Here is a 27,441-nt window from a genome sequence, read left to right on the forward strand (position 1 = left end):
AGAACCCCTGCTTACTCGCGAGTAATACTGAAAGAGGACTCGATATTTACGGCCGCCGCATTGAAGACCTTCCTGACTTGCTCACGGGAGACTTCTTAAATTTAACCACGCTGTCGCTCCACCTATCGCAGAACTGGCAGGTTTAAACTCGTCGATAGAGTAGAGGTACTTGATTGAATCCAAGTTTCCAAATGATGCCGCCATCAGAAACGCGTCTTTACAAATGAGGCATCAAAGAGCTCTTCTTTCGAATAAAATAACGTCAGGATCTCAACTTGATCAGATCCAGCAGCAAATGCAAACGCGGTTCGAGTCAGTGGCAAGTCATATCTGCCATCGTCATGAAAGAGCTCGACAAGTTTCAAAGAAACCATGCAGGCTAAACGAGTTAGCACCATTTCCAGGTATGAAGGCCTGCAGCAGTTATTGGTGTACTAGTAGCAATATCGACCTTGCCTAAGCTGACTGCAGAGGCTAATGGGCAATCAGTAGGTAAATAATTCCTTGCTATCGTCACCCTCTTCCTAACCGTCCTCTCGGAGCAACTCCACGTTTTTCGTTTATAGACTTTACAATCTTAAAGTGACCATCGCGTACTGCCGTTGGCATCACGACACGAATTCTCCCACTATCACTTCCTGTCGACCGAGTGTAGCACCCAAAAAGCGAGCGTCTTGGAGAAAGGTGAATTGAAAATTGTGTCGACAGCCTGATGTTGTTGGCGAGCTCGGAGATCACTTTTGCGACCTTGGGGACGAGGTGAATCGTTCACGGCATTATGTAAGCGTGAGCGCTTGAGTGTTGTGTATGTGGAAGGTAGGTCTTCCAACTAGTTTTGATTTTCTGACCAATATTTCTTATATTCCATTTTCAATTTATGGCTACATCGATTTTGATAATACATTCTAGCTTATTTCTATTTTGTCGTTTGAAATAAATAATATTTTAAGCTCAATTATACCCAATAATTAAAATGGAGCTAAAAAGAAAAAATGAAGTTTTTACCATAATTTATTTGAATAAATTTCTGATGCTGGTACCTATTTATGTGCCCAATTTATAAAAGTATCATAATCGGAGACGCGCCCCCAGCTTCCATGAAGCAGCCACGCCGCGAAGATGCGCTGTCCGTCCTTACACCACTCAAGCGCTCACGACTGATGCAGATGCCCCGCGAGATCCACCTGCTCCCCAAGGTCACAAAGCTAATCGCCGAGTTCGCCATGACAACCTCGGAAGCCGCGCGAGAGGCAGCAGCAACCAATCAAACGCAGTGGCTCGAGGAGCTCTTGACGCTACCGGAATTTCGTGATAGAATGGACGAAACGGCTCAAAACCTCACGGAAATCGCTGCAATCCATGGCCATTCCGACGTTTTAGTGACAGTCTACAAATGGTGGGACCGTCTAAGCGCGAGACAAAAGCGACGAGTTGGCTGCGGTCGTGCACATTTATTGGCACTTGAGAATGGCAACTTCGATGCCTTTGTGGGGCTCCAGTGTCTTTACAATGAGTGGGATATGGGTGAGGGGCTAAAAAGTGCTTTGGAAAATGGGCAGCAAACGGTTGTGGACACAATTTGCAAGAATCTGCCACACTCAAAGACGTTGGCGTGGGGCTCTACACTCGGTCGAAAAGTAGTGATCGATCTTGTGTTAAGACAACCAAAGTTTGACATTAAGAAGCGGAGAAAGAGTGTGTATCGTGCGATGGCAATGGCAGCACACAATGGTCATTTTGTGATTGTCAAGTTTTTCAACGAAAATTATGGAAACGAGTTGTTTCTCGAAGATGAGATCAAAAGTGACGGAATTGAAGAGAAAGAAAAGGACGGAAACCGGAATGGAGAAGAAGAATCTAACGATGGTGACGACGATGATGACGATGATGATAGTGATGAGGAGGTTTCTGATAATGACTGTCCGCTAGCCTCTGCAGTCAAAGCTGGTCACCTTGATATTGCCAAATATTTGTATACCAATAACGGCTACAAGTCTTCTTCGCTGGAAAAAGTATTAGTTGGTGCAGCCAGCTGCGGTCCTTTGGAGCTTGTCAAGCTCTTCTATGACGATGGAAAATATGATTCTTTGTCACCGTTTGGAAGTGCATTCGAGTTTGCTGCAGGTGGTGGTCAAGTTGAGATCATGACGTTCTTTCGTTCGAAAGAAGAGTTTGATGCTGGTAGTTTCGATGACGCATTTGTGATGGCTGCAACTTTTGGCAAAGTGGACGCGATTAAGTATCTGTACTCTGTCGAAGAGTATAAACCTTCGAGATCTTCGGTAGGTAGCGCGCTGGAACATGCAGCTAGTGAGGGATACGCCGAAGTGGTCGAACTTTTGATTGTCAAAGAAAAACTTTCTCCCGAACTGGTCATGAAGGCTTTCAAAGCGGCCGCCATAAACATGGGCCCCTCCTTCAAAGTTGCTCGCGACCAAGCTGGAGTTCTCGAGTGTTTGTTTGCCACGGGATATATCACTCCCAGCTTCATCAAGAGTCTATTTGAGAACGCCGCTCGTCGAAGTAGCTTGGATGTCGTTGAGTTTTTGTATGCGAAAGGTGCGATTCCGCCGGGTATGGCTAACACAGCATTTGGATTAGCAATCCGAGAAAATGGAGGCGATGTCGTGGCGTTTCTAGCCAAGACTGGAGCCGTTCCGGCAACGATGTTTGAGGGCGACTTGGGCTGCGCTGTTGTTGACAGTGATGTGTATACTATTGCTAGCCTCTACAACAATGGATGTATTTCGCGAGAGTTATTGAAACGAGTGTCACAAGGCGAAAGGCATGGTCATATTCGGGTCGAGCGGTTTTTCAGGCAGCATCTAAGGCGCTCGTGTCCTCAAATCACAGTGACGAACCACAACGAAAGCAGCGCAGACGAAATTGACAATGACGCCTATGATTTCCATCAACTCAAGTGTCTTGACACAGAATTGCTACCCCAGACTATTCGATCACTTCCTCACGTGATGAAATTGGTCGATTTGTTCTGCATGTCGGTGGACACGGCCATGTTGGAGGCGGCAGCTACGGGCGAAATTGAATGGTTGAAAATACTAATGCCGCGATTTGTAGGCAATATAGAAGACATGGTCTACAAACTCACGGATCTTGCTGCTACGTATGGCCATACTGATGTGATCAGAGCTGTCCATACCTGGTGGAAATCTTCTGGGGAGAGTGGTAATATAAGTTGTGCTCGCGCAAAATTAATCGCGGCAGATCTAGGCCGTTTGGAGGCAATGAAGTGTCTGCTTGAGCTGTACAGGATTGACACTCTAGATCCGCTCAAACGAGCCTTGGACCATGGGCACCATGACATTGTCGAGGTGATTTGCAAGGAAATGGATCCTGAATTGTCCCTGCCGTGGGCCGCACAGCACCGTGAGCTTGAAGCAATCAAGCAAATATACCATCATCGCCGCGACGCGGACATGTGGGAGTTCTTGCAGGCAGTGATGGCTGCAATCTCAAGCGGTAACTTTGAAATCGTCAAATTCTTGAACGAGACGTGTGGTGAGGACCTGTATCAACGGGGTACCAACCATAAGGATTGTTGCCCACTGACAAGAGCGATCGAGTGTGGCCATGTGGAATTGGTGAAGTATCTATACGCAAACGGATACAAGGCCACTTCATTTGAAATAGCCTTCTCGGCTGCGGTGAGCTATGGACCATTAGAGCTCGTAGAACTCTTCTGCGGTGATGAGAGGTGCAGTGCTGCATCGATAAACCAGGGCTTTGTAGTTGCAGCTGGAGCGGGCCAACTGGCGAATATGAAATGTCTCCAGCTAAAGCAAGAGTTTGATGATTCAATGCTGGCAGAGGCATTCAAAAGAGCAGCAGGCTGTGGTCAAACTGAAGTCGTCGAGCACCTATACTCTGAAAGAGATCAAATCTCGACCTCAGCGTTCGAGGAAGCAGCGATTGTCGCAGGTGGTGGTGGGCATCTCAGTGTGCTGAAGCTGCTGGATGGCAAGAATCCCATTTCTGATGAGTTGGCGGTGAAAGTCTTTTTGAGTGCAGCTAAGGACAAGGGACTCCGATGTTCGGATATCGACGATCAAGTCGGGGTATTGGAGTTCTTGCACGCCAAAGGATGTATCGCTTCTGACGTGATTGTTAAGGTGTTTCCAGAAGCGGCAGGCAGCAGCTCTGTCGATGTCATGGAGTTCTTGTATACTACTGCATCAATTCCATCTTATGTGGTGGACGAAGCCTTTGAAAATGCTTCGTACGATAATTGCGTCGAGGTAGTGGAGTTTCTATACAAGACTGGGGGCGTTTTCGCAAAAACGATCGAAGAGACATTCATGGTTTCTGCACGTGATGAGGACATGTACTTTGTCGAGTGTCTGTACAACTGCGGATGCGTTTCACGGGAGTTACTGGAAAAGGCTTCGCAATCAGCGGAAACAACCAGTCTATTCCATTTGTTCTTGAGCCGTACTCGGGACAATGAGGCGCTGAAGAAAGCGTTTGCGTAGCTGATGTAGCAGGTGTGAAAATACAGGCAGAGCTGACGGAGAACGTTGCAAAAGGTTAGAATTCAAAGCGTTATATATGCAGCGCCGAGGCAGACGAGTTTCGTTGCTCTAGTTCCGACCGGATCGATGACCTCCATAAGTTTACTTGGAAGCAGTGCTTTGAAAAAATAAATATAATACAATTATTATAGCATTGTATTTATTTAATAATTTATTATTGGCTTTCATAAAAGTCCGTAAAATATAACATTGTCCCCGTAATTACTGTATTGATTTCTTACCAGTTGACTGGTGTGAAGGTGCCTCGACGTTGGTGTTAGACTCTTTATTTTGTGTTCGTCCAAATTTAGTTCTATGTTTTCTTTCAGAACCCAACAAAACTGCTGCTCAAGCTGGCTCGTATCTTGCCATCGCCGGCTATATTTGGTTGGCTAAAAGAACCCAGCTTGGATGATAGTCACCAGCCTTCTCTGCTTCAGTGGGCTTCGGACCCAAGCCAGTGGCGTGATAGGGTCAATCTCACACCACTGCCCCGTCCTGACCCTTGCAATACAGCAAAATAATTGAATAATTTATTATTGTGGATCGGTATATTGCAATGATTATTATGTGCTTCTGTGAAGCCCAGTACAATTTTTTATTTTATTGTCAGAGCACTGCTTGGAAGATCCTGTCGATGGTAAAAAAAAAATATCTATGCGACGACACCACTAATAAATACTATTACCTGTACTACGAGCTGCAATAGCTGCGCGACCTCCGCAGCGCTATACTTATCTGGCAGTTGAGCCTTAGTTCGAAGTGCTATGGTCGACGCAAGCGTCAATACTTGTTGTGACGGACACAATAACCATCATCCAAGAAGCTTGATTACACTACTAGGTACAGTAAATATAGGCCTTGTGCATCCCGGAAAATCGCGTTAGCTTTAAGATCTTAAGCGCCCTCGGCGAAGGAAAACAATATCGTTCGAAGTGTTATGGCCAACACGAACAAGTATGCTTACGTCTACACAAAAAGAAGAATTAATTGAGATTGCTACATGGATACCACAACGTCGTCCGAATGGGCTCGGAAATCCCGAGCCAATTCGAGCAAAGCTGCCGTTGGTTCGCCGATGGATACAGTGCAGAGACGTCCATATCCCGTGTTGTCGTGATTGACGACCGAGAGCCAGCAGGTGGGAGCTTTTGCTGTTTGTGAGTGTGGAGAGTGGGCAGACCAGTACAACTCCCCACACGCTGTTCGAACGAGCCACAGCAGCTAAACTGCCTCGTTATTATCGGTCCATTTATCTGCTAGACGTGCTATTTGGAACGAACCAAGGCGGTCACAGCGAAAGCAAAGCTTAGCGGAGCATTCTGAGCTGATTAATGACACCACAGACTGCAGCATAACGGCCAAATCGATCCCCAAGCTCTTTCGGTGCTTGACATCCTTCACACGTCTCGTTATCGAGAGCCCTGCTTCTACACTACAAACTTTTTTGCCGTTAGAGAGCCGCAACAACTACACGTTACGTGTACAGTGATCCCCTTCAATTCGGTCGACTACCTCATTAAATAACCTTCTATGTCTAATAGTTTGAATTTTGATGTCAAACCAAAAGAAAGAATGTGACAATGCTACCTTTCAAATCACATTAATGTAGTCCGCGATGATGTTGGTGGTAGCACTGTAAAGCGATCATGCAAAAGCTGACAACGAGCAGAAAGGAGACAAACCGGGATGGCGTGCCTCAAACGCGGGACTCACCAATGCTCGCGTGGTCGTAGCAGTGGCCAGACCCAGCAGTTCGAGGCCACTTGGCAAAAAGGAGCGCGAAGCTCACGCGATTATCGCATTTCACCAGGCAAGATCTCGCTCGACTATCCAAGGCTCACCGAGGTACTTACTTATGAATGCGTATGGAACGGATCACCTGTATGACTAATTGTTGGTGTTCGGCAGATCTACATACATCATGAGATCCATGACTTTCGTGTCGTGGGTGGCTGTCATGCTGACTATAGTCGCAGTATCCACAGTACAGGCAGCATCCAAGAACACGACAGGTTCGACGTACCCGACCAAGTCTGGGATTGAGATCTGGGTGGATCCCGCCACTCCTAAAGACCGTCAGACGTACATCAGCTCTCGTGGCCGGAAATGGGATCTGGTCATGAGTGACGAGTTCAATACCAAGAACCGGAGCTTTCGTCCTGGTGACGACCACATGTGGACTTCTCTTGAAAAACCCGACGGTGTGAACGGCGCTCTGGAGCTGTACTCGCACAATATGACGAGTACCGCTTGCGACGACGACGACACGTGCTACTTTTACATTAAGACCATGGACGAAGTGAACGTCATTCGCGTCTACAACATGTACACGCGTCCCGCTGGATACCAGAACGCCTACTTCTGGTACCGAGCGGCTATGGTTCAATCTTGGAACAAATTTTGTTTCCAAGGAGGAATGCTCGAAGTGCGGGCTCAACTGCCTGGTGCCGTCACAGAAGCCTCGGGTAACCCTGATCTGGCACTGGGTAAGTCCGGTAAAGTCAAGACAGCCAAGTTCTACCCTACGTGGCCTGGTATTTGGATGATGGGGAACCTAGGTCGAGCCATTTTCTCGGCTTCGACGAACCGCATGTGGCCCTTCTCCTACAACCGATGCGAACCGGAAGTGTTTAACCCGGAAAACCAGCGTATTAACGCCTGTAACGACAATCCTGGCTACGGAATGCATCCGAATCAAGGCCGTGGAGCTCCTGAGATCGATCTGCTTGAAGGTGGTGGCCTCGCTATCTCTTCTTCACTGCAGATTGCTCCTGGTATGCCCCTGGACTACCGTCTCTTCCCTGCCGACCCCAAGGGAGCTGACGTGACCAACCCGTACTGTGTGTTCACGTACGATTGCCTGACTCCTGGTGCCAATATGATCGACGTGCCTACAGCTTACTACAAGAAGGAACGTGGCCACAAATCGTGGTATCAGGGTCTTCGCTATGGAGCGAATAACCAGTGCCAACAAGTTTCTTCGGAGAAACAGGACTACGACACCGTCGCCGCTTCTGTGAAGGCTGGTATTAAGCAAAACACGTGTACCGTTGATACGTGCCCAGCTTCTGGCGATGTTAACGGAGAGTTGAGCTTTATCGACGATACCAAGACTGCTCACTGGGGTATCAACTCGAACGGTACCTGTTACCCTCTTATGAACTCGTACATGGGCGCCTATCTGTGTGATCCTGACAATACGGACAAAAACTGTGAGAAGCCTCGTAACTCGACTACACCCAAGACCAACACGATGAAGCCATTCAACTATCAGATGGATGCCATCTCGTCTAACTGGCCTATTCACTTGGGTGGATACCTGGGCTATCTAAACTACCAGATTGAATGGGTCACGGGCAAGAACGGCTACGTACGTTGGATGCTGGACGGCGCTCCGCTCTTCGAAGTCACGACCGAAGCGTTCTCAAACGTCCCGCAGAATAGCAAGAAGGATAACCCGCAGAAGGTGATGCTGGAAGAGCCTATGTACATGATCTTCAACGTGGCGCTGTCTAGATCGTGGGGTACGACGCCACCGAACCCAGGCATGGAATGCCGTGGCGATGGGAACGATCCTGTGGCCAACGCGATCTGTGACTCGTTCCCCATGTACATGAAGATCGACTACATTCGCGTGTACCAGGACCGAGGAGACGACCTCGAGGACGACAACTACATGTCGCTCGGTTGTGATCCGGCCACTCACCCCACTAAAAAGTGGATCGACGGACACATTGACGAGTACGTGGACGACGACAACCCGTGGAAGGAAGTTTCGGGCAAAGCCTTTTGCAAGATCGACGACGACTGCACAATTGGCGGGAACGTCGGTACGACGGCGCTAAAGACTGGCAAATGCGTTAAGAACCGCTGCCAATGCACGTACTCGACATCGTGGGGTGGCCCGCGTTGTACGACTGCACTGTCTGGATCGACTAGTACTAGTGCCAGTAGTCTGTCCAGTCGTGCGTACGGCCCGCCTATGGGTCTGTCCATGGGTATCGCTGCTGTTATCGTCTTCCTGTCGTGTGTGTCGGTGTACATGAGTATGCTTTCGATGAAGAAACAGGCTGCGCTACTGACCAAGACGACAGCACAGGCTAAGATGGCTGGCAGTATCGATGATGGTAGTGTCAACCCCCACGGCAACTCCACCGGCCAGAGACCCAAGGACAACTACAGCCAGAACTTTGTCTAAGTGATGGCTGCTAAAGAAATGTAAATAAAACTGCTGTGTATCTCCCATACCATCCAAGCTTCAAACAACTGGAACGTGCTGCGTCTCAATCTCAGTAGTACACACGGACATATGCGGTTTTCGTCTCTCCACCTGTTTGTAGGCGTTGTAAGGAAGCTTTCTGGACGGCATTTCGTGTTCGCGCTCAGGTGGCTACACAGCTGGATCATGATAAAGTGGGAAGATTCAGCGCACGTGCCAGTGAACCATCAGCCTGTTAATCTCTCTCTCTCTCTACTTGACAATTCAGTTGCAGGCTCCAGTTCATTTACGAATTTGCTCCATTCCAACGAGAGCGAATATTTTAGATCATATCCCAGGATGTGGTTTCCAGTTTTGGCAGCTTCAGCGACTGCTTTTACGGTCATTGCAGCTAAGAACAGCTCAACGTCTTCGTCGTATCCAACCAAGTCAGGGATCAAGAATTGGGTCGACCCAGACACTCCTGAAGACCGACAAACGTTCACCAACTCTCGTGGAAGGAAATGGGATCTTGTTATGAGTGACGAGTTCAACGTGGCCAACCGCAGCTTCCGACCAGGTGACGATCACTTGTGGACGTCGCTGGATAAGCCTGACGGTGTGAACGGAGCGTTGGAGATCTATTCCCACAATATGACTTCGACCAAGTGCGATGACGACACGTGCTACTTCTACATCGAAGTTTCGGATGAACCGCAGACGATCTCAGTTTACAACATGTACAAGTATCCTCCTGGCTTCGAAGACGCCCATTTCTACTACAGAGCTGGAATGGTGCAGTCCTGGAACAAATTCTGTTTCCAAGGAGGCATGTTGGAGGTGAAAGCGCAACTCCCCGGTGCCGTCTCGGACAAGTCTGGTAACCCCGATCTAGCACTGGGAAAGTCTGGCAAAGTAGCTTCCAAAGCGTATTATCCGACGTGGCCTGGTATCTGGATGATGGGGAACCTCGGTCGAGCTATCTTTTCGGCCTCTACGAACCGAATGTGGCCGTTCTCCTACAATAAATGCGAGCCGGACGTGTTCAACCCCGATTTCCAGCGTATCAGCGCTTGTGACGATGATCCTGGCTACGGTTTGAACCCGAATCAAGGACGCGGAGCTCCTGAGATCGATCTCCTTGAAGGTGGTGGCTTGGCCATCTCGTCTTCGCTCCAGATCGCTCCAGGAATGCCCATGGACTTTCGTTTGTTCCCTGCAGACCCTAAAGGTGCCGACGCTACCAATCCGTTCTGTGTGTACTCGTATGACTGCAAAACCAAAGGAGCGAACGTCATCGATGTCCCGACGGCGTATTTCCAGCAAATGCGTGGCCACAAGTCTTGGTACCAAGGTCTCCGCTACGGAGCGAACAACTATTGTCAACCGGATGCCAGTGCCAAGCAGGACTTCACCACAGTGAACAAATCTGTGGAATCAGGAATCACAGAGAACACGTGTACCGCTGATACCTGTCCAGCGTCCATGGATGTCAATGGAGATATGGGTCTTATTGACAGCAAGGGGAAAAATCACTGGGGGATCAACTCGAACGGCACGTGTTACCCCATCATGAACTCGTACATGGGTGCGTATCTGTGTGATCCCGACAATACCAACTCTATGTGTAGTAGTCCTCGCAACTCCAGCACGCCCAAGTCCAACACGATGAGTCCGTTTAACTATCAGATGGACGCCATCTCGTCCAATTGGCCCATTCATCTAGGCGGATACTTAGACTACCTGGTCTACCAAGTTGAGTGGGTCACAGGTGAGAACGGCTACGTACGTTGGATGTTGGACGGCGCTCCGATCTTTGAAGTCACGACCGACGCGTTCTCCAATGTCCCGCAGAACGCGAACAAGTCGAATCCGGTCAAGGTGATGCTGGAAGAGCCCATGTATCTCATCTTTAACGTCGCGTTGTCCAGTTCATGGGGTGCCACGCCTCCGAACGCCGGCAGCGAGTGCCGTGGTGACGGCGCAGACGAAGAAACGAACCGGATCTGTGACGAGTTCCCCATGTACATGAAGATCGACTATATCCGACTATACCAGGACCTGGGTGATGACCTTCCTTCGGACAGCTACATGCAGATCGGCTGTGACCCTAAGAGCCACCCGACCAAGGAATGGATCGAAGGCCACATCGATGAGTACTCGGACGATGACAACCCGGTCAAGAGTGTACACGGTAAGGCATTCTGCAAGACAAACGACGACTGCACTATCGGTGGCAGTGTCGGGTCCACGATGCTGAAGACGGGAACGTGTGTCAAGTCTCGCTGTGTGTGCTCGTCGACGTCGTGGAGCGGACCTCGTTGCACTGAGGCTCAATCCGACACGTCGGAGAAGTCCAGCAGTCTGTCGAAACGCGTGTATGGACCACCGATGGGGTTGTCGATGGGAGTCGGCAGTGTCGCTATCCTGTTGTCTATCGGGTCGGTGTGGCTTGCGGCTGCCGTGACTGCAAAGGAAACGCAAAAGATGCTGAAAACCAAGGACGCAGAGCTAGAAGCAAGACAGCGCGAAGCCAAGGCGTCCCAACTCTCCAGCAGTGATCTCGGCTCGAGCTTCAACCAGCCCAAGGACAACTACAAGCAGAATTTTGTGTAAAAAACTACTAGTATTTTTTTTCGTTGTGTTTTTGTGAATGAAATTTTTTTGTGCTAGAAATTTATTGGTGGATGCCATTTCTGTACAGCCAGGCTAATACGTGATACCGAACTGTACCCCTGCCTCTATTAATTAATAATAATACAAGTTGATGTGGTTTTCAGAGACTACGGTCCACACGATGTGCTGTATCGACGATACTATGGTGCGATACCTCACCTGCGTGCGAGCAGATGCTGATATCGACATACGACCTTTTTACCTACGTTGTACAAGGCCCTCCCTAAGGTAAAGACAGTCAGTTCTCAATTGTCACGTAAGGACGTAAATCGAAGAGGATGTGGGGGTTCGTGTGGACTTTTGCATTGATCACGACTCTGGTGGCCGGGAAGAACAGGTCGTCCGAATACCCGACCAAGTCCGGGATTAAGACGTGGGTGGACCCGGATACGCCCAATGATCGCCAAGTATACACGAGCTCTCGAGGCAGACAATGGGAACTCGTCATGAGCGACGAATTCAATGTGGCCAACCGCAGCTTTCGACCAGGCGACGATCACATGTGGACGTCACTAGATAAGCCGGACGGTGTCAATGGAGCACTCGAGGTCTACGGACACAACATGACCGGCACCAAGTGCGATGACGATGGCACTTGTTACTTTTACATCGAAGTGGACTCGGATAACTACACGATATCAGTCTACAATATGTACAAACATCCACCAGGATACCAGAACTCGACATTCTACTACCGAGCTGCAATGGTACAGTCCTGGAACAAGTTCTGCTTCCAAGGAGGAATGCTAGAGGTGCGTGCTCAACTACCCGGAGCCGTATCCACCGCTTCAGGTAACCCTGATCTGGCACTAGGCAAGAATGGACAAGTGACCGAGACGTCGTATTACCCGACGTGGCCCGGTATCTGGATGATGGGGAACCTCGGTCGAGCCATCTTCTCAGGATCCACCAACCGCATGTGGCCCTTCTCATACGACCGATGCGAACCCGAGATCTTTGACCCAAGTAACCAGCGTATCAGCGCTTGTGACGATGATCCTGGCTACGGTTTGAACCCGAATCAAGGACGTGGAGCTCCTGAGATCGATCTTCTTGAAGGTGGTGGCTTGGCCATCTCGTCTTCGCTGCAGATCGCTCCAGGAATGCCCACGGACTTTCGTTTGTTCCCCGCCGACACCAAAGGAGTCGACGCTACCAATCCGTACTGTGTGTACGCGTACAACTGCAAGACCGACGGTGCAAATTTGATCGATGTTCCTACAGCTTACTACAAGAAGGAACGCGGACATAAATCCTGGTACCAAGGTCTCCGATACGCAGCGAACAACAATTGTGCCAAGAAGAAAGCCAATGTCCAGAATTTCGCCACGGTCAACGCTTCTGTAGCTCGTGGGATTACTGAAAATTCATGCACCACCACGACGTGTCCTGCGTCTCTGGATGTGAATGGAGACTTGGATTTCATTGACGGAACCGGTAAAAACCACTGGGGGATCAACTCGAACGGCACGTGCTTTCCCATCATGAATTCGTACATGGGCGCGTATCTGTGCGATCCCGATAACAGCAACTCCATGTGCACCAGTCCACGTAACTCTACGACACCAAAGTCGAACGCGATGGATCCTTTTAACTACCAGATGGACGCTATCTCGGCCAATTGGCCTGTACATCTAGGAGCGTATACCGGTTATCTCACTTACCAACTGGAATGGGTCACGGGTGTGAACGGATATGTACGCTGGATGCTTCACGGCAATCCTCTATTCGAGGTTACGGCCGATGCGTTCTCTAACGTGCCTCAGAACTCTAACAGCAGTAACCCGCAGAAGGTCATGCTAGAGGAGCCGATGTCGCTAATCTTTAACGTGGCGCTGTCGAGTTCTTGGGGTACGAAGCCTCCGAACCCTGGCAGTGCATGCAAAGGAGATGGCTCGGACGAGACGGTCAACAAGATCTGCGATGAGTTCCCAATGTTCATGAAGGTCGACTACATCCGACTCTACCAGGACTTGGGCGAGGACTTGGAAGCTGACAACTACATGCAGGTCGGCTGCGATCCAGCGAGTCACCCGACTAAAGAGTGGATCCAAGGCCACATCGACGAATACCAGGACGACGATAACCTCGTGACCGAAGTGATCGGTAAAGCCTTCTGTACTACCAACAGCGACTGTACTGTGGGTGGGAACTACGCCAGAACCGACTTAATCACGGGAACGTGTGTCGACTCACGCTGTTCGTGCTCGTATCCGAAATCGTGGGGTGGTCCTCGCTGCACTGTGGCCCAAGCAGAGTCCACATCTTCCAAGGCTTCGACGCGAGTGTACGGTCCGCCTATTCCTTTGGCGTTGGCGGTAGCTGCGATCGCTGTCTTCTTGACGTCCATTTCAGTGTGGAGAGGCGTGAATGCTGCAGCCAAGAGGAATGCAGCGGTCACTAAGGCGAATATGATGGCCAAGAGCGATCCAGAGACGCGAGTTGCCAACAGTAGCTGCGTTTCTAACATGTAGTTCAAATAAACGATCTAAAAGGCAGTTTCGCTGGCATTATTTAAGCGTCGATCTGTCCGTTGTTATGTTGGGGATCAAGGCATTCGTGCAGGAATCCGTGCAAGCGCTTCCTCCGTCTCAATTGCGTCTGCTAGCCGGGACACTACGGATCGATCTTCGAGGCTGTGAAGACCGAGGAGACATCGAACGAGTGCTCACAGGACTGGTTTGTCTGGATCAGGACACGTCGCTAGGAGTTTTCCTCGCTTGGCTTCGATCTGCGGACTTACAACAGAGAAGTGGGATCCTCGCCAGCAAGAAGCAATCGTTTAACAATACATTCCTACCAGCGATTCGTACCAATAACCAGCAGGTTGAAGGTACTGAGCGTGTGAAGGACCATCATTTAGACGATGAGATCAAGCAGCAATTGAGTGAATTAGAAGTACTGGAAGCCGCGTTTAAGAAGGCTGAACGACAAGTGCACACAGGCTCACCCAGCTTTGAAAAGCTCAAGCAGTTCTTGATGGAGTTGACGATACTAAGAGCGAAAGAGCAGAGTGCTCGAGCTTTCCTGGTACGACGAGTGAGTGTTTTAAAACAGCAGCATGATGAAATGCGAGCTGAAATGCTGCACTCCAGAACTCAGTTAGATTTCTTTGTTGAAGGTTTTACGAACTTGAGAAAGAGACACGACGCGCTGTTGACAGACGCCACTCGAATGAAAGCCGAGAACGAGACAGCGCAGGAAATCTTTATCTCTATGAGTGCTCACGACTGCTACTTTGAGCAACTTATGCGCAATACACTTAGGCAGCAGATACGAGATAACGAGGATATAAAGCGGAGACTCAATCAAGCGCACGAGGATCTCGAAGCTGCAGCTCAGAATTGTCGGGAGCTGGAAGACCAGATCTCGCAGCTTAAACGGGAACGTGGAGACGCTCGTAAAGATGCCTATTGCTACAAACGCCAGCTTCGTGTCTGTAAAACACGACTGAGACGACTACAGGCTGGAGGAGGCGACGGCTCTTTTTTCCGAGATCAAGCAGTGGAATTACGTCAAACAGTTGCTACTCTTCTGGGACTTTTACGCGATGCAGTTGTGAGGGACACAAAGTCTCCTAAACAAACACTAAGCAAAGAGGCTTTAAGAATTCTACATCAAGTGCTGACACCAAAGATTAATGCTCCAGAGAATGAGGCGCATTTATTGCGACCTCGTGGAAATCAAGAGCATGAGAGTGAAGAAGTAAACTCTGCACAACCGCGAGTCGTTTATCGACGAACTTCTCTCGATGTCGACGAAGTGATTAAAGGTGTTTTGCTAGTGGAGGGCGCTACACCGACTGATGCTGCGGAGTGTGCACGAATAATGAGCGAGAAGCTGAAGTATCTGCCTATTGATCTGAAGCAAACGTTGATGCAACTTCAGAAGGATGAGGAGCGAGTAGGTCAAGAAGAAGAACAGAGAAAACTGCAATTGATCCAGGAGCAGCACGTGCAACAGAGTGAAGGCCAAGGAACGGACGGACGAAGTGATACAAGTGTTGTAGCTTCGATGGTATCGCCTCAAACACCAGTGCAGCCCAGTTTATCTGCTGATCGACCAGCACCAACACTCGAACGCTACGCTAATGCACTTAAGAAACACGTATCAGACTTAATGGAGACTCAGAACAAGCGAGGGTTTGTCATGTACAACTGGCCATTCTTCTCGCGTGATGTGAACTTGCTCACTGTCATTGGACTGCCCGTCGACAGTGTCATCAACCTTGAAGTCATCCAGAGCCCTCCAACAGCTCTCAGCTCCGTAGCAGCACCAAGTTCGACAACTGCAACTGTTACTACCCCATCTACCCCTGCTTCAATTAAGCCCAAGACTCCTGTCGCTACAGCAAAAACTACTTCATCAAGCAGCAGCAATTCACGAGCTAAAGCCCCCGTTGCAAGCTCCACAGCTCGAGGCAAAGCAGCACCGTCAAAACCTGCAGCAGCATCGAAATCTCCAGCCAAGCCTGCAAGTCGCGCAGCAGCTCCAAGCACAGCAGCAAAGCCTCGAGCTGCACGAACAACTGCGACTGCAACCTCCTCCTCCAAGCCCAAAACTCCAGCAGTGCCCTCAACTTTTGTCAAACCTGGTACAAGTACGTCTCAGCTCAAATCTGAAGCTGCCAAAGTCATCAAGAAGGCTCCAACTGCAGCTTCAGCTCTTCAAGGCTTGGGTGGCATAGTGCAATCGGTTGGACCGGCAACTTTTCCAGCTGAGCGCGTGAATGCAATTCTACAAGTTTTAGAGCAGCAGAAACGACGCAAAGTGGCTCCAATTGTGCGGTGGGATGAAGCCACTCGCCGGACGAACGAGATGTTGGCCATGTGGGCCGAGGAAGTCCACATGCTTGTGGTTCTCGAGCAAGAAAGCCGCAAACCTCAGAAAGCGCCACTGGCGCCAGCAGTCAACCCCTCCAAGCCCACAACTTCATCTCCTAAAAGATCCACAACCGCTGCCAAGGGTCCAACACGCGGATGAGGAAGTGGTGGGGGATCTGCGGATGTCGACATGAAGGATTGTATAGTATACCTGTATTTGTAGTGACATTTTAGCATGAAGCGCCAACGCCAAAACAAATGTAGAAGACCTGCCTTCCGCACCGCACTTCAGCGCTCGCGACTAATGCAGCTTCCACGTGATGAGATCCACCTCGTCCCCAAGGTAACAAAGTTAATCTCCGGGAAATGCTTCGTACGATAATTGTGCCGAGGTAGTATACAAGACAAAAGAGAATTCTTTGAAGACGATCGGAAAAACGTTCATGAATGCTTCACTATAAGTTCATTTTGACTTAAAAGTGAAGCATTCATGAACGGTTCTTCGATCCTTATTGAAATAAGTACATGTAATTTATCGAGTGTCAGTATAAATGTGGCTGTATTCGACTGGACTATTGGAGGTTCAGCGGGCAAGGTCGATTCTCCTTTTCCCTGAGCTGTTCACAACACAAGTAGATATTTCTGGTAAATGCAAGACATGACGCAAATTGAGTAGTACACGCTGAAGTATTTCATGTGGCGAACTACGATATCAATCGTGTTTCCATCGTCTACGTCAAATTTGGAGGGTCGTTTGAGCCACTTACACGTTTGAAAGGCTGGAAGTTGTTAAGCACCAGCCGGGTCATTCAAGTGCTTACCATTCAGAATCCAGCCATCACGTGCTGATAGATAAAAAAAATCTGTGAGTGTTGATCTACATGCGGCGTTGGCATTTTACATCACCAAGTTCAGCGGATCGTGAACTTCTTCTCGTAGCTGCTAACTACTCACTAGTAGTGAGTCACTACAGATCACTGATGTAATGGATCGCATCATCAGATATGATGTGCGCCACACTTTTTGTCACCAAAAAGGAGCGACGGTACTATCTGCTGTAACTTTGGTGTTTCCTACACAACCATCTGTATCTGACAGAATCAGCCTTATCAGACGGTCTTCTCTGCCTATTCCTCGATATTGATCCAGACACGTCGGTCTTCTCGCGTGTATCTCTTTCTGCTGACGCCGCGAGCACCTTCGTCGTGTAGCGCGCCGTCTCCTGTATCTATTGCGACGTCTCTCCCCACGCTGGACCCCAGCGCGCTCTACAACGTGCTCGGCCAGACTGCGTGGGAACTGGGCGGAGGTCTCTTGGGCCGCATGGCGCAGTTCGCTCACGGTATCTCGGCGCTGGATGTGACGCCGTCGGCAGCGCTTAGTGCGCCTGTATGGCTACTAGGCAAGCGCTACGACGATGTAGCGGCCGCCGACTTTGACGCGTACAAGCGCAGCTTTGAGTCTATCCTGTGGTTCACTTACCGTCGCGACTACCCTGCCATGACACCTTATGAACACACGAGCGACGCTGGTTGGGGCTGCATGTTGCGATCGGCTCAGATGCTGCTGGGTCAGGCACTACAGCGCCGTATTTTGGGGCGAGAGTGGCGTCTTCCTGCTCTATTTGAGACCGAGATAGACGCTCGACTGCCCGAGACGTACGTGCAGTTGCTGCGGTGGTTCGCAGATTCGCCCGACGTTGAGTGTCGGTACTCAATTCATCACATGGTGAAGCTGGGCGTGCAATACGACAAGCTGCCGGGCGAATGGTACGGCCCCACGACGGCTGCTCAAGTACTGCGAGACTTGGTGAACTTACACAGACGCGAGTTCGGAGGGGAGCTGGCCATGTATGTGCCTCAAGAAGGAGTGGTGTACAGTGATGATGTGGCGAAGCTCTGTGTCTCACATATCGAACAGGAGACAGCGGAGAAGGAAGTGAAGGACGAAGACGCACCGGAGTTCTTTGACCCATTGTTACACCCCCCTACGACCGAGGACAAGAGCGACTGGAGCACGGCATTGCTGATCCTGATCCCGCTGAGACTTGGACTGGATCAGGTGAATGAACGCTACGTACCGGCCATCCAGAAGACGTTCGCGTTCCCCCAAAGTGTCGGTATTATCGGCGGCAAGAAGGGCCATTCTGTCTACTTTGTGGGCACGCAACAGGACCAGTTACATCTTCTAGATCCACACGACGTACACCCTGCACCGGAACTTAATGCTGCCTTCCCTACTGCGGTTCGTATCGCGAAGGTGTTTGGGTTTTATTATGCAGAGCTGACCAATTTTTTGGTTTTATTTGTGACAGACACATCTGCGGACGGTGCATTCCTCACGCCCACTGGTGATGAATGTGACCACTATTGATCCGTCGCTGGCACTGGGATTTTTGTGTGAAAATCGCGCTGACTACGAGGACTTCGAACGTCGCGTACGGATTCTTCATGATGAAGTAAAAGAGGAAGGAGGAATGTGCCCGTTCTCGGTTGCCGCACGCCGTCCGGACTACGCGGCAAGTGATGGTGACCTGCTCATGGCTGACTGCTTGTCAGGTGACGATGAGGTTTCAAGTGCCGGTGGAGCGGGAGCAGGAGAGGATGACGAAGATGACTATGTTCTTCTTTGAGCAGATTGAATACAACACTCAGATTTATCGCATACCGGTTATTTTCGGAATGGATACCGCACAAATACTGGTTTTTCATGGATTCAACCAGATTTTTTGCTTACTATTTTTTTTAATCTGAAAAGCTGATAGGCATTAAGTACGCGCGAACTTAAGGAATTCCCAAACTTTGCTGGTCTTGATGCCCTCTGCTCGCCTAGTGTACGTGCTGTCTCCGGCCAAGACACTGGACCTGTCGGCCTCGCGCGTCTCGCAATGTTCGCAGCCGCGTCTGCTCTCGGACGCGCACGAGTTGATCGAGCAGCTACAGAAGCTTTCGCAGGCCAAAGTCAAGTCCTTATTAGGAGTGAGTGACGCACTGGCCAAACTCAATTTCGACAGATTCCGAGCGTTCGACGTATCAAAGACGGCAACAGAGGCGACAAACCCTAGGGAAACCCTAAAACAAGCAGCGCTGGCGTTCAATGGCCCAGCATATCAGGGTTTGGAGGCTCATAACCTGTCGGAATCAGACCTCGAGTTCGCCCAGACCCACCTCCGAATCTTGTGTGGTCTCTATGGAGTCCTACGACCACTGGACTTGATCCAACCGTATCGACTGGAAATGGGTCAAAAGTTCGAGAACAAAAGAGGAAAAGACCTATACGAGTTTTGGGGAAACACCATTGTGTCCGAGTTGGAGGCTCTCTTCAAGGAAGAAGAGGCCAAAGAGGACATCAAGTTGCCAAGGGTGCTGGTCAATGTGGCTTCGCAGGAGTATTTCAAGAGTTTGCCGTCTTCGGCACTGAAAGAAGCAGGCATTTCAGTGGTCGACTGTGTGTTTAAAGACGACGGCAAGATCAAGTCTGTGTATGCTAAACGTGCCCGAGGCCTAATGTGCAGATACCTGATCCAGCAACGTGTGGACTCGCTGGAGGGCATTACCGGTTTCGATTTGGAAGGGTACAAGTATTCAAGTTCGGCGTCCAGTGACGATATGTTCGTGTTCACTCGTACGGCGTCGGAGCAGAAGGCAGCACTGCAGAAGATAAGGGAGAAGGCAGCGAAGACCAAGACGAAGACAAGTCCAAAAGCGAAACGTGAAGATTTGAAGAAGTCTGAAGTTGTGGCGCAAAGTGAGAACGACGGGGAGGAGCGTCAACTACGTCGCTCGACGCGTAAGAAACGCAAGACGGTTTGAGTCTTGTTCAATTCTTCCGAAGTTGAATGCAAATAGACTTTTAAGCTGTGTACTTGGGTTTTGCTTAACTAGTTGCTTACACGATTATGTGATGACAATCCTTGAGATCGGATCGGAGGCCGTAATGATAGCGCTTAAGCGGAAATCAACACGACAGGAATGGAACCCACACCACCACAAAAGCTGAGACCGCGAACGACTGTTATAAGCAATAGGTGTCAAAATGTTTTTCAAAACCCTTTCCTGACAATAATACCAAAGCACGGTACCGAGGGAGTTTACAAGAAACATCAGCGCGTTGAACCCGTTAGATCTTCCGGTTGAGCCCAAGTTTTCTCACTTTCAATTTTGCCACAGCAGGGCCAGGGTCCGTCAGCCGCTGGCATTCGCCTCGAATAGTACGGAATGAAGCACACACGCCGTGAAGGTACGCTGTGTGCCCCCACTCCACTCAAGCGTTCGCGAATAATGCAGCTGCCCCGCGAGATCCACCTCGTCTCCAAGGCCACAACGCCGATCTCCGAATTCGCCATGTCGAGCACCGAAGCCGTTCGAGAGGCAGCAGCGACCAACCAAGTCCAGTGGCTCACAGAACTGCTGAAGTTGCCCGAATTTCGCGGCAACATGAACGAAACAGCTCGAAACCTCACGGAAATCGCCGCAGTACGTTGCCATTCTGATGTTATAGAGCGGTCTACAATTCGTGGAGTCTAAGTGAGAGACAAAAAGAACTAGTTGGCTGCGGTCGTGCATTCTTTTTGGCGCTTGAGAATGGCAACCATGATGAATTCGCAAAACTAAAGCGGCTTTATCGAGAATGGGATGTGAGTGAGGGGTTGAAAACTGCATGGGAAAATGGGCAACAAAATGTCATTTGCTCAATCTGTGAGGCTGTGGGCTACAGTCAGGTGCTTGTTTCGGGCATTAATGTTGACTAAAAACGATCGATCTTGTGTTTGCACAGCCGGAATTTGATGCTTACGAACTGAGAGAGAGCTTGTACTACACGATGGCATGTGCAGCACGTAAGGGTCACTTTGATATCGTCATATTTCTAAACGAAAAAGTCGGAAAGGAGTTGTTCCGAGAAGACGAGAGCATCGGCATTGAAGATGGAGGCCAAAGGGGAGATGGAGAACTCAACGGTGAAGATAATGACGACAATGGTGAAAAGTTAGAGGTGGTTCTTGGTAACGACTGACCGCTCGCTTCTGCAGTCAAAGCCCGTCGGCTCGATATTGCTGAGTATCTGTTCACAACTGATGGCTGCAAGCCTTCGTCACTGGGAAAGGTGTTTGTTCTAGCGGCCTTCCTTGGTGTTTTAGAGCTTGTCAACTCTTCTATGAAGACGGCAGACAAGACTTTTCCCCATCTACTGGTTGGGCATTCCAGGATGCATCTGGAGCTGGCCACGACGAGATCTTGGAATATATTCATTCGAAAGAGGAGTTCAATGTCGAGCTTTTCTATGATGCGCTTGAGTTGGCAGCGAAGTGGAATCGATGAAGTACCTGCAGGTTTGAGCCTTCAAGTTTTTCAATAGCTTGGGCACTAAATAATGCAGTTAGTGGGGGTTATATCGAAGCCGTCAAAATGTTGGATGCCAACGAAAAAGTTATCTCCCGAGCAGATCAGGAGGCTTTCAACGTGGCTGCACTAAATCAAAGACCCTCTCCCAAGGATCAAACTGCAGTCCTCAAATATTTGTTCGCCACGGAATTTGTCTCTCGCAGTTTTATCAAGAGTATAATTGTGAAAGCCACGCGCCGTAGCAGTCTGGACGCGGCTAAATTTTTGTATGCCAAAGGTGTGATTTCACCTGGTATGATTGAAACCGCGTTTCTCTCCGCAGTGGACGAGAATGAAAGTGATGTCTTGTCGTTTCTGGCAAGACTGGAGCCATTCCAACAGAGGTTTTGAGGACAATTTGATAGACGATGGTTTTGGTTTCGCTACTGTTGCTGCTCTCTATAGCAATGGGTGTATTCCACGAGAAGTACTGAAACGGTTGTTCAATCAGAGCGACAGACCTTATAATATCCGGGTTGAGCGGTCCTTCTAAGGCGCTCATGTCCTGAAATTGCAGTGAAATGCACCAATGACGACAGCGAAAACAGGGACATTGGAGGTGGCACCTACGATTTTTATGAACTGAAGTCCCCAAGTGTCGAATTACTACCTGGACAACTCGCTGATGTGGCGAAGTTGATCGATTTGTTTTGTATGTCGGTGGACATGGCAATGTTGGAGGCGGCAGCGACAGGCCAAGTCGAATGGCTTCAAGTACTTATACCACAGTTTGGAGGTGAGATAGACGACGTGGCCTACAAACTCACCAACTCTGCAGCTGAGTAGGGTCATTCTGAAGTGATCAAGCTTGTTGCTGAGTGGTGGGAATATCATGCGGAGACTGGTGATGAAGACTTTACTGTAGACTGTTCACGTGCACAATCGAAGGCGGCTGCAAATAGACATTTGATCCGCTCAAACGAGCGGTGGAACGTGGACACGATGATATCGTCGAGGTGCTCTGCAAGGAAATGAATCCTAGATTTTTGCTACCGCGGGCGGCAGAGTGCTGTGAGGTTGAAGTGATTAAGCAGATATTCCGTCACCATGGCAGGACGCAAATATGGGATGAGCTCGGTGACGCAATGTTGGTTGTTGGTTCTAATGGTAAGTATGAAATTACCAAATTCTTGAACGAGTCATGTGGGGAAGAGCTGTACCGGCGGACACTTGACTGCCCATTGACGAGAGCGATCGAATGCGGCCAGATAGAGCTCGTGAAGTATCTGTACACAAACGGACGCAAAGCCACTAGCTTTGAAGAAGCATTCTCAGCTGCAGTCAGCTATAGGCCGTCAGAGGTCGTAGACCTCTTGTCCAGTGACGGACGGTGCAATGCTGAATTGATAAACAAGGGTTTTGTACTTGCGGCTGGAGCGGGTCAACTGGCAATTATGAAGCTTCTTCAACTGAAACGAGAATGTGATGAATCTACACTGGCAGAGGCATTCAAAAATGCAGCAGGATGTGGACAACTTGAAGTCATCGAGCAACTACCCTCTGAAGGATACCAGATTTCGTCTTCTACGTTCGAGGAAGCAGCAACTGTCGCGGGTGGTGGTGGACATTTCAGTGTGCTGAAGTTGCTGGATGGCAAGAAAATGAGTTGGCGGTTAAAATCTTTTTCAGTGCAGCCAAGGAAGAGGGGCTCAGATGCTCGGACATCGAAGATCAAGTCGGGGGTAATGGAGTTCCTGTACTCCAAAGGCGGTATTTCTTCCGACGTGATTGTTCAGGTATTCCAGAAGCAGCATGCAGCAGCTCTGTCGACGTCGTCAAGTTCTTGTATACCTCCGTCATATGTGGTGGACGAAGCTTTCGAGAATGCCGTCACTAGCAACTGTGACCGAGGTAGTGGCGTTTCTTTACAAGACTGGGAGTGTTTCTTCCAAGATTTTCAAAGAGATGTTCGTAGGTGCTGCAGAAGATGACGATATGTCTGTACAGCTACGGATGCGTTTCATGGGAGTTGTTGGGCGTGAGTTTGCGCTTCACGGAACCAGAACGTAAATTTTTATGTATTCCTGATCCGTTCAGAGGACAGCGCAGTGCTGGAATTTGTTAATGCGGCGTCAAACTTTAAAAAGTGACAATGCGATCTCGTTTCTAGTCGTTACGTCCAAGAAATCCTGCAGATTCGTAAGCGTTAATTCATAATCTAGTGTAAAAAAATAAAACTATTTTTGATTGAGTGTGGGCATCGAGCAAGATTTTTTACATGCATTGCCTCTCTAACGGGAATGTGAGTTGCCAGTTTTCCTTTAGTTTTTATTGGGGGGCCATTATCCTTAGCGCAAGTTCTTCAAGAAAAGATATTTAATGATTGATTGGAAACAATCTTCTAATCCACCCAGGATTTCAAGAAATAACAGTAAGATCAAGTCTGAGCATGGTAAGTGTGCCCAAGGCCTCGCGTATGGATACCTGATGATACGTTCGAAACGAGTAGACGGCGGCAAAGCCCAAAATGAAGGCAGGTCGAAAAGGAGGAGCTCAAAGTGGTGTACAAAAGTAAGAACGATGCTGAGGAGCATCAACTGCAACGCTCCACACGCAAGAAGCGTAAGACATGTCGAGTTAGAAAAGCAAAACTTTATACATTTTTAGCTATCCTTTAAGTATGCTCGTTTTTTTGCTTATTAGTTACTTGTACGTACTGATTCGTACGTGTGATGAAAGTCCTTGAGGTCGGATTGGAGGCCGTAAATGATGCCACTAAAGAGGAAAACGCCCGTCAACACGGCAGGGATGAGCTCTGTGAACGCCCAGATCACCACAAACCCTGACACCGCGAACGGTACTATTAACGACGCTGTCATGAGCAATACATGTGATGATCCGCATAAATAAGTCGAGCGAGGAAGATCGGGCATTGTCACTCGAAGCTTGACTGCAGCTGTGATAAGTGCCATGGTTTCCAGTCCAGACAAGGCGTTGGAGATGAGTATCATGTCTTCGATCGTAGTGGTCACAACTATGAGAATGATAGCGAGGCTGCAGAAGATGACGCTGTGGTCGATCCCATGGACACTGGGCCACGCCATTCCTGAAAAGCGAAGAGAGAACGGCGCAAAGTCCTTCTCGGCCATGCCACATGCCAAGAAGACGCTGCAGAGTAAACTGCCGATGTAGAGTCCAGCGTCGCACAATAATGATAGCACAGTAATCCAGACCTTGCAGATGGAGCCGCCAAGATGTTTCCCTGCATAGTAGATAGCTGAACTCGAGCCTGTCCAACTCGTCCAGTCCGGTTCACCGAGTGCGATAACAGGGATAATTGGTACGAGATACGATAACGGGATGAGTACCAGCGATATCAACATTACGCGACGAAATGTTCGAGGGGGATCTCGTACACACTTCGCGAAGACCGACAGGTTCTGGTAGCCGTTGAAGTTCCACGCCAGCACCGTAACAAGACTCCCATACCCCAGGCGCTTGTCCTCAGCTTTCATTGTAGCGTCAGGTATTACACTTAAATTCTCCCAATGCTCCGCTCGCACAGCGCTCCAGACAGCGATCAACTGCGCATAAGCACCGCAAACATTAGCTACTACGTAAGACACCACCAACATCAAATAACCTACCGCAAACGGTACCAAGATAAACACGATAATCGCTCCAGCGGCGTAGCCCACGACGCGTAACTGAAAGAAACTCGCTAGCGCAAGTAACATACTAATCCCCGCTCGCATCGTGTACTCCAACACCGGCATATCCTCCCACCCCAACACTCGATAAATGACGCTAACTCCAATCGATACATACGCTGCACAATGCATGCAGTTCCCCACCCAGGCCCAAAAACCGGCTTGTAGTCCCCACGCCGGTCCAAATGCCAATGCGACCCAGTACGCGTGACCTCCTGCTTCCGGAATGGCACTCACCAATTCCGTGAGTAAGAAGCCCATCGGGATAAAATACACTAAAGGGAAAATTATGAGTGTTACCAGACCAACTAGTGGTCCAGCAGTCACTATCACGGCTTCTCCTCCCTCGGGCCCATTGCCTACTACGAAATAACTCAAGGCCAACAACGTGGCTGTGGACAATATTTGGTCTCTCGGTGGTCGGGAGTGCGGAACTTGCTGCTGTTGTCTCCTCAACGTGTAAATTTCGCCTTCGTGTGCCCATTGGAGCTGCTCCCCGACGTCTAAGGGATAGAAAACCTTGGAATTTGTGACGAACTGAACACTTTGCGGTGTCTGCAGACTCTGGAAGTCCGTGGAGCTGTCACTGCATGTAAATGTATTAGAAATGGTTGTGAAGCTAAGGTGGTGTGTGGAGAGAAGGCTGTTGCTACCTGAAAGCTTCGGCATCGCCTGTTATGGCCGAGGAAGTATGCGGACGCGGTGATCCATGGCGCATGCTGCGTGCTGTGGGTTTAACAAGTTCAAGTGCCAGTTTTTTATTGGTTGAAACAGATAAATATTCTGATTGGATGTAAAAAAAGGTTAAGTGAAATTTGAAGTTTACAAGTATCCTTTGCATAGCATAGTTAGTACACGTTCGTCTTCGAGTTCACCGACGGACCAAAAGTCTTCAACTCGTTGTACGCATGACCCACAGCCTCGTGACACAAATTCAGGTCCACCACCAGTGTAGAACCCTTCAGAGGGTTCATCTGATCACTGATCCACATCGGAACACCCGCGATCTTTTTGCGGTCCACGTCGCGGCAGTCACTCGGCAGGGCATTCAGACCGTACTGGATCATGCGAGCGAAGTTCTCGTGCTGCAACAACTGCTCCTTCAGCTTGTTGTTGTCCTTGCGCAGAGTCTGCAACGTCCCCATTTGCTTCTCGTACACCTCCGTTAGCGAGGGGCAGCATCAGGTTCTGGCTTCGAGCTTCCAGAATAGGACGCGCTGACTATCATGGGTACACTTTTCGCCTTACGAAAAACAAGTCATTTGTTGATCATCTAACCAATTACAACGCACATTCTACTTAATCTAAAAGCTCAATGGAGTGCTCTGAGCCGAGTTGGACCTGGTTTTAGCTCTAGTAGGTCTAATTCAAATCTATTTTTCTTAATTCAATGGCTACATTGGCTTCTCAAAATACTTGGATATGGCCCATCTTCGGAAATCGTGGCCACTATTTCGTTGAAGGTGGTGGAGCTAAGAACTGCGACGGATGTCGGACGGAAGGCATGACACTACGAGGATAGACGGCAACAATACTTCATCACAACCGCGAAGAAGGAAGTCCATTGGTACAGTCAAGGAGAACAAGTTCAAGAAGGGCAAGGAGTGCTGCAGCGTCACGTGCAAACTAAATTCCATCTGCAAGGACCCACTTCTCTGTGATGAAATTCGACGCAGTGCCCGCGAGATGCAGCAGATTCGGATGGAAGTTTGGCACCTCGTAAACCTTTACACGCTTCGATGTCTAGAGGACGACATTCCGCTACCGGACTACACTGACAAGACCTTCTAAGACAACTGCTGTTCATGCATCGCAACTACTGCCAAAACTAATCTCATCGCTAGGAAGAACCCCAAGCTCTGGGAGTCGTACCGAGTGTATAAAGAGAAACGGGCGCTTGCAGGCCTTGAAGACGTGCGTAACCTCGTCGGCTACTCTCAGTTGAAGGCCGATCTTCGTGAGCAAATGGTTGTGAACACTGGAGCGATGATTCGTCAGAATGTTGCAGTCGCAACGACGTCTACAGCAAAGGCCACGATTGCCCCACGTATCCGGGTGTCGGCGATGTCGGAACTAAAGGAATTTTCTGGAAAAGATGGCGACGAAGATCGAGCCCGAGCTTGGTTGAGCAAGGTTAAATCAGCCTTCGTGCGAGATCAAGCGCCAGATGAGGAGAAGTGC

At 49.4% G+C, this 27,441-nt stretch overlaps 13 protein-coding genes across 14 annotated transcripts; 11 read left to right on the forward strand and 2 right to left on the reverse strand.

The window, feature by feature from the left end:
- Positions 1–1,097: 1,097 nt before the first annotated feature.
- Positions 1,098–4,648, forward strand: PPTG_12472 (hypothetical protein; the record flags this gene model as incomplete). The annotated part of the gene is made up of 1 exon (XM_008908508.1): positions 1,098–4,648. The coding sequence occupies one exon, from the start codon at positions 1,098–1,100 to the stop codon at positions 4,488–4,490; it is 3,393 nt and encodes a 1,130-aa protein (XP_008906756.1). The 3' UTR covers positions 4,491–4,648.
- Positions 4,649–6,453: 1,805 nt separating this feature from the next.
- On the forward strand, positions 6,454–8,730 carry PPTG_12473 (hypothetical protein; the record flags this gene model as incomplete). Its single annotated transcript, XM_008908509.1, has 1 exon — positions 6,454–8,730. One exon carries the CDS (start codon positions 6,454–6,456, stop codon positions 8,728–8,730), a length of 2,277 nt encoding a protein of 758 aa, XP_008906757.1.
- A 360-nt stretch (positions 8,731–9,090) lies between these two features.
- PPTG_12474 (hypothetical protein) lies at positions 9,091–11,405 on the forward strand (the record flags this gene model as incomplete). Its single annotated transcript, XM_008908510.1, has 1 exon — positions 9,091–11,405. The coding sequence occupies one exon, from the start codon at positions 9,091–9,093 to the stop codon at positions 11,344–11,346; it is 2,256 nt and encodes a 751-aa protein (XP_008906758.1). The 3' UTR covers positions 11,347–11,405.
- A 279-nt stretch (positions 11,406–11,684) lies between these two features.
- Positions 11,685–13,880, forward strand: PPTG_12475 (hypothetical protein; the record flags this gene model as incomplete). The annotated part of the gene is made up of 1 exon (XM_008908511.1): positions 11,685–13,880. One exon carries the CDS (start codon positions 11,685–11,687, stop codon positions 13,878–13,880), a length of 2,196 nt encoding a protein of 731 aa, XP_008906759.1.
- A 64-nt stretch (positions 13,881–13,944) lies between these two features.
- On the forward strand, positions 13,945–16,424 carry PPTG_12476 (hypothetical protein; the record flags this gene model as incomplete). The annotated part of the gene is made up of 1 exon (XM_008908512.1): positions 13,945–16,424. One exon carries the CDS (start codon positions 13,945–13,947, stop codon positions 16,387–16,389), a length of 2,445 nt encoding a protein of 814 aa, XP_008906760.1. The 3' UTR covers positions 16,390–16,424.
- Positions 16,425–17,552: 1,128 nt separating this feature from the next.
- On the forward strand, positions 17,553–18,861 carry PPTG_12477 (hypothetical protein; the record flags this gene model as incomplete). The annotated part of the gene is made up of 2 exons (XM_008908513.1): positions 17,553–18,473; positions 18,544–18,861. 2 exons carry the CDS (start codon positions 17,553–17,555, stop codon positions 18,859–18,861), a joined length of 1,239 nt encoding a protein of 412 aa, XP_008906761.1.
- A 181-nt stretch (positions 18,862–19,042) lies between these two features.
- PPTG_12478 (hypothetical protein) lies at positions 19,043–20,041 on the forward strand (the record flags this gene model as incomplete). The annotated part of the gene is made up of 1 exon (XM_008908514.1): positions 19,043–20,041. The coding sequence occupies one exon, from the start codon at positions 19,043–19,045 to the stop codon at positions 20,039–20,041; it is 999 nt and encodes a 332-aa protein (XP_008906762.1).
- Positions 20,042–20,509: 468 nt separating this feature from the next.
- Positions 20,510–21,242, forward strand: PPTG_23107 (hypothetical protein; the record flags this gene model as incomplete). The annotated part of the gene is made up of 2 exons (XM_008908515.1): positions 20,510–20,704; positions 21,006–21,242. The coding sequence occupies 2 exons, from the start codon at positions 20,510–20,512 to the stop codon at positions 21,240–21,242; spliced, it is 432 nt and encodes a 143-aa protein (XP_008906763.1).
- Positions 21,243–21,634: 392 nt separating this feature from the next.
- On the forward strand, positions 21,635–21,961 carry PPTG_23108 (hypothetical protein; the record flags this gene model as incomplete). Its single annotated transcript, XM_008908516.1, has 1 exon — positions 21,635–21,961. The coding sequence occupies one exon, from the start codon at positions 21,635–21,637 to the stop codon at positions 21,959–21,961; it is 327 nt and encodes a 108-aa protein (XP_008906764.1).
- A 734-nt stretch (positions 21,962–22,695) lies between these two features.
- Positions 22,696–23,620, forward strand: PPTG_12481 (hypothetical protein; the record flags this gene model as incomplete). The annotated part of the gene is made up of 2 exons (XM_008908517.1): positions 22,696–23,461; positions 23,535–23,620. The coding sequence occupies 2 exons, from the start codon at positions 22,696–22,698 to the stop codon at positions 23,618–23,620; spliced, it is 852 nt and encodes a 283-aa protein (XP_008906765.1).
- Positions 23,621–24,191: 571 nt separating this feature from the next.
- Positions 24,192–26,006, reverse strand: PPTG_12482. 2 transcript variants are annotated; one of them, XM_008908519.1, is made up of 3 exons: positions 25,914–26,006; positions 25,198–25,846; positions 24,192–25,134 (listed from the first exon to the last, which is right to left on the reverse strand). In XM_008908519.1, the coding sequence occupies exons 1-3, from the start codon at positions 25,976–25,978 to the stop codon at positions 24,250–24,252; spliced, it is 1,599 nt and encodes a 532-aa protein (XP_008906767.1). In that variant the 5' UTR covers positions 25,979–26,006; the 3' UTR covers positions 24,192–24,249. The 2 variants fall into 2 exon arrangements, with proteins under 2 accessions (XP_008906767.1, XP_008906766.1); XM_008908518.1 differs by having other exon boundaries at positions 24,192–25,846.
- A 102-nt stretch (positions 26,007–26,108) lies between these two features.
- Positions 26,109–26,405, reverse strand: PPTG_12483 (hypothetical protein; the record flags this gene model as incomplete). The annotated part of the gene is made up of 1 exon (XM_008908520.1): positions 26,109–26,405. One exon carries the CDS (start codon positions 26,403–26,405, stop codon positions 26,109–26,111), a length of 297 nt encoding a protein of 98 aa, XP_008906768.1.
- Positions 26,406–26,748: 343 nt separating this feature from the next.
- PPTG_12484 (hypothetical protein) lies at positions 26,749–27,051 on the forward strand (the record flags this gene model as incomplete). The annotated part of the gene is made up of 1 exon (XM_008908521.1): positions 26,749–27,051. One exon carries the CDS (start codon positions 26,749–26,751, stop codon positions 27,049–27,051), a length of 303 nt encoding a protein of 100 aa, XP_008906769.1.
- Between the last annotated feature and the right edge of the window lie 390 nt (positions 27,052–27,441).

This window comes from Phytophthora parasitica (genome assembly GCF_000247585.1).
Source record: "Phytophthora parasitica INRA-310 unplaced genomic scaffold supercont2.30, whole genome shotgun sequence".
Taxonomy (NCBI): domain Eukaryota; phylum Oomycota; class Peronosporomycetes; order Peronosporales; family Peronosporaceae; genus Phytophthora; species Phytophthora nicotianae.

What these genes read in the sequence shown, in the direction of transcription:
- PPTG_12482 (XM_008908518.1), bottom strand. Translation starts at nt 25,978, where the DNA reads ATGCGCCATGGATCACCGCGTCCGCATACTTCCTCGGCCATAACAGGC. An exon ending in GGCGATGCCGAAGCTTTCAG is followed by an intron (nt 25,847 to 25,913) that starts GTAGCAACAGCC and finishes ATTTACATGCAG; the next exon opens with TGACAGCTCCACGGACTTCC.